Source organism: Mesitornis unicolor, unplaced genomic scaffold (assembly GCF_000695765.1).
Source record: "Mesitornis unicolor isolate BGI_N332 unplaced genomic scaffold, ASM69576v1 scaffold8789, whole genome shotgun sequence".
In the NCBI taxonomy this organism is placed as follows: domain Eukaryota; kingdom Metazoa; phylum Chordata; class Aves; order Mesitornithiformes; family Mesitornithidae; genus Mesitornis; species Mesitornis unicolor.
The window spans coordinates 1-9,667 of record NW_010209188.1 but is presented as its reverse complement, the minus strand read 5'-3'; the positions used below and the strand labels follow the sequence as shown (position 1 = coordinate 9,667).

At 51.5% G+C, this 9,667-nt stretch overlaps 1 protein-coding gene across 1 annotated transcript in view; it reads right to left on the bottom strand.

Moving 5' to 3' along the window:
* Positions 1–4,928, bottom strand: part of LOC104547201 (CUB and sushi domain-containing protein 2-like) — a gene marked incomplete at its 5' end in the record, with an annotated part of 14,160 nt that extends 9,232 nt beyond the window's left edge. Inside the window, 4 exons of the mRNA XM_010192787.1 lie at positions 1,224–1,397; positions 2,476–2,649; positions 3,872–4,051; positions 4,752–4,928. Of these exons, the coding sequence (XP_010191089.1) occupies positions 1,224–1,397; positions 2,476–2,649; positions 3,872–4,051; positions 4,752–4,928 (705 nt within the window). The remainder of the gene's footprint in view (positions 1–1,223; positions 1,398–2,475; positions 2,650–3,871; positions 4,052–4,751) is intronic.
* Between the last annotated feature and the right edge of the window lie 4,739 nt (positions 4,929–9,667).

Genomic DNA, 9,667 nt, shown 5'->3' with positions numbered 1-9,667 from the left:
AGGAAAGTTGGAGGCTCAAGCCATGAGTATTTTCACATTACCATCATCGGTGATGCCTTTAAGATGCAGCCAGAATGACTGAAAGCCATGGAGCACAGCCCAGGATCAGTTCCTGCCCCAGCTGCCCACATGAGGTGATGATGGTGGTGTTGAGGCAGCTACGGTAATGGCACACAGCCCATGCAGTTCATCACCACGGGAGCCCCAGAGACCAAGGACGGAGCCAGAGCTTTAAAGAGGTGAAGAGCGCTGCGGCTAATTACGATTACACACCTCCTGGAGGCTTCAAAGGACTCTGGAAGCCCCAGGAAATGGGCACCTGAAGAACGTGGGGAAATATCAGTCTGAATCCCAACGCTGCAGCAAGGCAAAGCAATCCATAGGATTTTGATCTCCATATACAGCTCTTTCTTGCTTCCAGGAGCTGCTGCTCTGCCGTTCTGGCTACAACTCAAAGGCAGCAGCGAACATCAGAGCTCTCACGTGCACCTCCAGGCAGAGCTCGGTTTTGGGAGGTGTCTGTGAGCAGCAGAGCTCCCCCTCCATGGCTTCTCGCTGCGATCAAACCCAATTTCAGTCCTGGTGCTGATAACGCTATCGCGCATCTCCACTGAGCAGCGTGCGGGGATGGAGGTCCCTGAGGAAGCCTGGAGGTCAGCGCTGTACAAAGACAGCGGATTTGATGCTGGCAGGGGTGCAGCAGTGTTTGCCTGGTACAGGGCACCTGGGCAGCACAGCATCGCGCTGGTGAGATGCCACTGTCCCCAACCCAGGGGTGACCTGGGCAGCACCAGCTTTCAGGACCTCTCTGGGGTGCACAGGCTGTCACACAGCCCTCATTCTTATGGAGCAAGTTGCAAACCTTAGCCTGGACAATTTGGCAGAGGAACTTCTCCCTCCTGCCCAGTAGCATCCCAAGCGCAGCGCTGAGGAGCAGCAACAGGGAAGAGATTGGCTTCTTGTATGCGCTATGTATTGACCATCATCAGGGCAGAGATGATGGGGACAGGCGCTGGATCCAAGCAGCAAGCCCCAAGAGAAGGAGATGGGCTGTCTGCCACCAGCAAGGACACACAAACCAAAAGCATCATCCCTACATGTTCCTATTTTCAGGGAAACAAAGTTAATTCCTGCAAACCCAGAAAAGAAAATCAGCTGTGCCACAAACGGAAAAGCAAGGTGACAACTTCTGTGTAGGTGAGAGGCAGAGGAGCATCCCTTACCAATGCAGCTGGGCTGGGTCCCGCTCCAGGTCCCGTCAGACTGGCAGAACCTCCGGGCCGACCCCACCAGCACCAGCGGGGCCAGGCAGGAGAAGGAGACGGACGAGCGGTAGGTGAAGCCCCTGTCCTCCCGCCGGCCCTGCGCGGGAATGCCGGGGTCTCCGCAGAACACGGCTGCAAGGGCAGAGGCAGGGATTGCGATGAACAGAACAGGCAGCGTTAGCAAGCTCAAGATGGGTCTGTTAACATCCCGAACCTCATCGCTCCCTGCCATCAAACTCCGTGACTGACTGGGGAATTTGCAGTGGCAGAAGGCGTCGCTGGCGACTTCCCTCCTAATTCTCCCTTTTTGTCATTTGCTGTTCATTAACTTCCACCTTCTCCCCCATCTTTTCTTATTTCCCCACCCTGACAGCATGCTTAACTTTAAAACGCATCCCTAATTGCACGATGGCAAATTGCTGTATGGTCCCATGTCACGCAGAAAGCCCACTCATTACACAAGATCCAGGGAGAGGTGCAAGGAACACAGCAAGGGCTTTGTACAGCTTAATATGAAAATGGCCATCGTGAGCTGCCAGCCATTCAGCCAAGGGAAAAAAAACCTCAAATCCGCCTTTATCATTCTGAGACATTTAACTCATTTTTATTGCATGAGCTATTGTGTCAAGCACACAGGTTTCCACCCAGCCAAAGCTCTGCCTTCACACAACAGTCCCACCTTCTGCTGCAACTCCACAGTGCCCTTTGCAAAGGGTTTTTTCCCTATGGAAAGGGAACTAAAGAGCCCTGACTGCAAAGACTTGGTCATGGGGAGACACACGGACAAACAGCCCATTTTAATGAAGCCTGCTGGATCTTCAGACCTGTGGCAAACGTGACCTTACATCTCCGTTACAAGAGGTGGAGCGATGGACTGCGTCCCCATGGCCTCAAAACAGAGGTGGCAAACCAAGGCTTCTGTTGGAGAACACGCAGATTTTTGGCTGTGGGCACTTGAAGCATCCTCATGCTTTTCTCCTGGCACAGACAACTCCCTCTGACTCCAGTCAATGCAAAGCTTCCCTTGGGATTAGGGATAGGAGCAGAACAACCAGACATTTAACTTCCTGCATCCTGAGAACGGGCGATCAGTGCCCTCTATGACATTGCCAGGCAGGGTTGACACTAAAACCAGCTACGTGGAGATGCTGGTGAGCACCAAACGACCGGGTTTGAAGCAGAGCCCTCCCGGTTCCCGCCGCCCACTCACGGAAGCACTGAGGGATGTCCCCGCTCCAGGTGCCGTTGCCCTCGCAGGTCAGCACGGCGGGCAGGGACAGCTGGTAGCCCTCCAGGCAGGCGTAGCTGACGCTGGAGCCCCAGCTGAAGTCGGAGCCCACGACTTTCCCGTTGGGGACGGCTTGCGGGGCTTTGCAGATGATAGCTGGGCGAGAAACAAAAGCACACACAGCTCTGTCGGCTTCCCAGCACGGTTATTTCCATTAGCAAGCAAATTCGTGGAGGATCAAAGTGGCATCCTGCTCTCACAGAGCACCTCCTGGGACTGCCCCAGCAGGGGCTGCACCGGCTTCTCCAGCTGTAGATGCAGTTGTAAACCCCAGGGTTTTCCTTTGAAGTTTGGAGTTACCCACATCCCACATCTCCAAGTCAGATTTCTGAGCCGGTGTTCAGTTCCAACTGAAGGTAAGAACCCAGCCCGACTTAGCGCGAAAACTCAGCTAAGATGCCCTGAAAGATTCATACATTTTGGACAACCTGGCTGAGTTTCAGATTAGCAGCTGAATCAACCAGCAGTCTGTGTCTCATCCACTCCAGGGTGTTTTAAGATGACATTTTTGCAACGCTTTGCTTTTCAGCTCAGGGGAGCACTGGGGAAGATGCTAAGCCCATGCAAATCAGCCTGGCCTCCAAAATGAGACCCTGGCCACATTCTGTATTATTCCTGCAACATCAGCTCAGTGGCGGGGATGAGAGAGGAGGGTGAGAATTGCTCTTTACAGCCTCCGAAGGAGCTGGAGTGTATTTGGAAGTTTCTATGCGGTCTGCATTTATATCAGAACCATGACAAGAGAATTTTTCCAGATTGCTAAAGAAGTACACAGATGCTGCTACAAGCCTTATCTGCGCTTGGTGGGCGAGTAAAACACTCGCAGGAGAGATCCAGCCTGTCCTGCTACTGCTCCATTATTTCCCTTTTCTGTCTCTGAACTACAGAGGCAATCTCAGAGCCGAGAAATAATGGAAGGAGTTGGAAGAAACATTTTTCAGGCTTCTAGATGATGCCAAAAAGCGTGTGCTTGCAAAACACAATATTTCATCTGAGTTTGATCTGGGTTTTTTGTGAAGAGTAAGTCACTTAACTCTGTGCTTCACTCGTCCTTCTCTACGACAGGGATAATAGCAATTGCCTCCCTCCCTGGCATATGGTGATGATTGATGGGCCTAAAGATAGCAAGGCGTTCATGCTACGTTGATAAAATTGCCTAATAAAGCGCCATAAACACCGGGGACAGATTGAATGATAGGATCCAGAGACTCCCAGGGGAGTTTCTCAGCGGCTGCTGCCTATCACCCGGTCACGAGTTACAGAAAGTTTGTGGTCTGTACAACTTGCACCCTCTGATATTGAAAACAAGCGGTCCTACCCTTGCAGGCGGGTTTGGTGCCGTTCCAGGTGCGGTCTTTGGTGCAGGTGAGGGAAGATGCTCGGTCTGACTCCATCATGTACCCCGGCATGCACTGGAACGTCACCGTCCTGTTGTAGGTGAAGTCGCTGCCCAGGCGGATGCCGTTGGCGGGCACACCGGGGTCACCGCAGTTGATCACTGCCAAAGAAAGAAAGAAAGAAGAACTCCAGTAACTGGAAACCTGGTGGTCCTGAGCTGTTTGCAATGCAGGGTGTAACCCGCTCATCGTGGAGCATTGGCAGAGCAGCGCTGGCGATGGAGCATGTGGAGGAAACTTTGCTTCCACTCAGTGGAGCGAGCAGCAGACTTAATGGTACATTAAAGCCTTGCAAGAAGTATTAACACACATTAAACATTGAAGAAGACCTGGGTCAAATCTGGGCTAGCTGGAAGATGGCTCGCCCATGGCACCCCTCCTCTCCTTACCCCAGTTACTGGCTCTTATGTAAAGCCACGTTTGGCCTCACCCGTGCTCCTGGCGCGGGCACCCATGGGTGGGAGCTGAGGAAACACAACACATCCACTGCTGAGCAGGGGCTGTGCCCGCACATGGCCCTGGTGACTGCATGCAGGGATGCTCACGTTCGGATGCAGCCCCTGAAAGCCCCTCCGGGTCGGCTGCCACCGATTCATGGGAGTCATCACAGCGCTGCCTCCATCCAACCGGAAAAGAACAAACCCAAAGCAAGAGTTTTCCATTAGGTGCCGCTCGACGGTTTAGCTGAGTTTCTCAGCACAGCACATGTGTGTGTGCACATCCAACACGTCCTGACAACGCGTCCCCGGAGCCTGGCAGCATCGCTCACCTCAGCTTCCAGGAATCCATCCCAGTGCTCACCTGTGCACTCCGGGCTGGTTCCAGTCCACGTCCCGTTCACCGTGCAGTGCCTGCTCAGCACCCCTGTGGAGTAATAGCCTTCCCGGCACTGATAGATGATGGAACTGGAGAAAATCAAGCCGTCGTTAAATATAACCCTCGCGTTGCTGGGGGTTCCTGGGTTTCCACAGGATATAACTAGAAAAAAAAAAGATAAAGTTAAAAAAAAACCCAAAACCTAACCACAAATAATGCTCCCAAAACAAAAAAAAACAACCCAAGGCTTTCATCCTGCAATTGACTGTTCTCAATAAAAGTAAGATTAGCTGCAGAGCCCCAGGATCAGCTCAGACACAACAGGGCTCTTCCGTGGAAAATCAGCTACATCAATCCAGCAGCATCCCAACCACGGAGTCCCCAACGCGCAGCCCCACTCCTTTCCAGGGGCATCCTCCAGGTCCCCACCACAGCCAAGCCTGGGAGCAGCCTCCTCCAGCCTGGAGGAAGAACCTGTGTCTGCTTGGAGAGGTTTTATCCCAGCTCCTGGTCTCACATCTGGTTCTGCAGCTCCATAAAGCAGGTGAGTCCCTCCACCTTCCAGGATTTTGGGAGCCTGGACCTGAGCTTTGCCTCTGTTCCCTTTGGGAAGCCGAAAACTTGGGGACAGCAGCAAGGGAGCCCGCTGCTCCCCCAAGTGCTGCATCGCCCAGCTCTACCCAGTTACGCTTCCAGAGGAGGGGGAATATTGTGGGAACACAATTATAGGCTTGTCAGTGCCCAAGTTTTATGTCTAATGCAGCTCAGCACCACGACAATAAAAGGGCAGCAGAGTGAATGGTGGCGCACGAAGCCCTGTCATGACAAAATAAGCACCTGCAATAATTGCATCCAGCCCTCATTTACTCTGAAATTACAGGACAGAAAAGAAAATCACATGAATCAAGCAAAGGCTTAAACCACATGCTCCCAGCTCTTTGACAAGGAATTTCTTTGCTCCCAACCCCTCCCCAGCAAAGTGCCACCACCTCTGCAAGAGCACCCGTCTGTGTGCGCACATGGTGACCTGGCCCTGGGACATGTCCCCAGCACACAAACACATATATACACACAAACACACACACACACACACACACACACACACACACACACCATTTCCAGCCCTTCCTCCATGGGGAAACACAACCTCAGCCCCAACAGGAAAGCGATGCTCAGAGGCCATCGATGCACAGAGACGCCTTCCTCTGCTGTGTTGCTTGCCTTGCTGACAGCCTGTTAACATCTGAGCGTGTTGGAGATGCATCTGTCTGACAGGAGGAATCCAATAACCGCTCCGGACTGTGTGCACAGAAACCCTGCGTGGCGCTAAAACCATCCGAGGTGCGTGCTCATTACAGATTTCTCACGCAGCCACCGTCTCGCTGATACGCGGTGTCATTTCCAAGAGATGCTGGGATAAAAGTCAGATCCTATCAACTCAGAGAAAGCTCTAAATTACTATTTCACTGCCTGCCCATGCATCAGCCGCTCTCTCCTGCCAACCTCCTCCACCTATGCATGTGGCCAAACACACACAGCTGACCCCAAAATACGACTTTTGCGACTGCAAGGAGACTCGTGGAAAGGGTTTAATCGCAGCGTGCGTCAGCTGTGACCTGTATTGGCTGGGTAGAAAAGAAGCCATAAAGGTAAGGATGAAAGGTTTGAGCTTTTAAAATCGTAATTCAAATACAAACAGGATGTAATGATGCAAGTGAGCAGTAGGGGGGTAAATAAGTCTCTTCGGCCTCAGTGGGAGATGTAAAATACATCAGGCCCCAACAGGAAATGGGTTTTGGCATTGGTTTTTTGAACAGGGACTCTGGAAGTCCCACAGTCATACCCACTGACACCTCCCTAAGGATCTCAAACCAAATCACCTTTAAATTGAAGGAAAAATTCAAGAAAACAACCTGAAAATCAGCTGGTTTCTTATGGTTGCTGCTTCTTTACCAGGGCGACACTTCAGGAGATGATGCTCAGCTGCAACGACTGATAGGACAAGGATGGTTTGACTCTGCTGCTACTGAAACACCTCAAACCTCCCTGGGACCTACAGGGTGCTGTAGATCCCCCCATCCTGCGTTTGTTCCTTTATCAAAGTAAATTCTATTCCTATAGTTATTTTTATGAAGTCTGTTTTGAGCAAACCCCGTGGAAAAGCAAAGCACCTTTAGCTCCATCCCCACCGTGTACTCTGAAGCCCACTCGCAGCACAAGCAGCTCCGGGCCAAGCAGTGCATGGGGGGAGCTGATCGCTCCCCACGATCCCGTCCTTGCTGGGGGGAACTGGGAAGCTTCTGCGCGCTACAAAGTGGCCTCTGCTGTATAAAACATCACAACGCTCAGAGGTGCTCCACAGCTCGGCAATAATTCATTCGGCTCCAATCCGCACGTCCTTTTTCTGAGAAGCTGATTGAGATTCCCCCCTTGCCTTCCTTTGCTTTTTCCTACGTGTTTTACAGCGAGAAGCTGCTGGGAGAAGGGAATTTCTCTGGGTCCCGTTCGGGCACTCAGCTCAGAGCTGGTGCAGCTGCACACAGCGATGCTCAGAGTGTGGTCAGATGAGGCACTGAGCACCAAAAATTTCTGTACTGAAAGACTGGTCAAGAACTGGAAAGGGGCTGCCCAGGGCAGTGGTGGAGCCACCATCTCAGAGGAGTCCAAAACCATGGGGTTGTGGCATTTCAGGACATGGTGGGGTTGGGTTATGGTTGGACTTGATGATCTTAGAGGTCTTCCCCGACCTTAATGATTCAATGATGAGGGCTCTCAGTGCCCGTCTGACTGTGACAACGACGAGCCCGCTCCTGCACCGCTCCTTGGTGAACAGAGATCAGGAAGGAAGAGGAAAAAGGTAAAAAGCACCTAAAATTTCATGTATGCTTTAAAACCTTGCTGGAAATTAAAGCTAAATGAGGCCTGAAATCTGTCATTGTAGAAAGCCAGGGAAGTTGCTCTACTGGGCTCACCAAAACCAGACTGACGCAGGAGTCTCAGAAGGGGTCCTGGCAATTAATTTTTGTACATTTTGGAAAAATCCCTTGTGACTTCTTCTTCCTGCCTCCCTATTCCTTTGGTTTTCTCAAAACATGTCCTCGTGGTTAAAAGGTATCAGGATTAGGAGCTGATGAGGTTGAAGGTCCCCCCTCTGTGCCGCACACAGCCCCTCCGTGGGTCACAGCCGCATTGGTCCTGGTGCGGGCAGACACCAAACATCAGCCCCTTGGCTTCAATGCCAAGCAGATGCTTTGTAATTGAACCTACGATGGCAGCTTGCTCTGAAACAGAGATAACAGCAGCTCCCTCCTTCCCTTCTGCTGATGCTGTAAGATTTGCACCGTGTCCTCTGCACGTCCAGCACTTACAAGTTCCTCTGCAGCGGGTTCCCACCTCCTGCTGAGCGGCCCCAGCCCCTCTGTGCTCATCCATCAGCTAATCCAGAGAGCAATTTGCATCAAACTCCGCAGGCAGGCGAGCGCCGCTGACCCGTGACGCTCCATCAGCCTTGATTGTGCTCAATTTTGGTGCCTGAGAGCGGCGAACAAGTGGCTGAGTCACAGAGTTAATGCACCGCCGAGGCACCGGGCGGCTCCGCGCCAGCGCCGGAGCTTTTCCACATGGGCAGAGATGCCCCTTGCACCCCAGCACCTGCCAGGGTGCTCGTTTGCCCTGAATTCAACCCCCAAATTAATCTCTTTTTCTCCTTTAAATGCCTGTTCCAGAAAGTTGGCTGTAACAGGCAAAGTGCAGTCAGGAGAACACCTTGTAGGGCTTGCGAGTCGCTGTGAATACCAACGACAGAGGCGCTGCTCATCGCTGGAAATTGCCTTCCTGTATCGGCCAGTCAGCACTTAACATTAAATGACTACATTATAGGCATAATGTTATTATTATTCATAAAGGATGAAAAAAGAAAACCTGCCAGGGATCCGAATTTCGGTGCCTCTGGAACCTGAGGGGTTATTTATCCAGAGATTAATGAACAGAGCCTTGCCACCGAAAGGGAAAAAAGCAGAGAATGAAAAAACCCTGAGACCTGAGTGTATTAATAACATGATTCAGTGTCTTTTCAATCAAGAGCTCCATCAATTTGGAATAAATTTCCAATTCATTTACAAACTCTCTCGGAGCTCTTGGCTTTCAAATCAGCTGGAGAGAAGCACTTGCCCAGGTCTCCTTGCAGTTGGTTTCCAGTGTCGGTTTGGCTTTTATTCTTTCCCCAAGTGATTTTTTTAAACACTTTTACAAAACAGCACCGCTCCGAGAATCCGGCTGCGGGTTTATTAGATTGGATTATAGGGTCTTACTCGATTCCTTCAAATGGAAAAATAAGGGGTTTGGGGTTTTCAAATATGAAAATATGCTTACTGGATTATAATTTGCATTTTGCGACTCTGCTTAATGTAAATGACTCCCGCACGTGCCAGTTCCAGCCTTAACGGGGCTTTGAAGCCATTGACATTTCCCGTTCTGCTGGATTTCCTCAACGAAGCAACAACGTATTCAGCAGCACCCACAGGTGGGGCATTACACCAAAACGGGGCATTTCTGGTCACCCAGCGGGGTACATCACACAGATCAAGAGATGTTCAACCCAGGGATGCTTGCAGGGAGCCTGGGAGAGAGTCTTGGGGGATGACTGGAAGTGAGGACCAGATCCCAAAGGCTTTTCCTGCTCTACCCCTCAGCCCAGATGCTGGCATGGACCTGAATGACCTGGAACCCTTTACAGCATCCTGCTGCGCCCTGCATGGTGGAGCACATCCATAAAGTGGTACCCGTCCTCTAGCACTGAAAATCCCTCCTGTGAGATGGGACCTGCAGATGGTTAGGAAAGGGGAGAACTGAGGCTCCTTGACACACAGGCAGCATTTGGAAGAAATCACAGAATCCCAGAA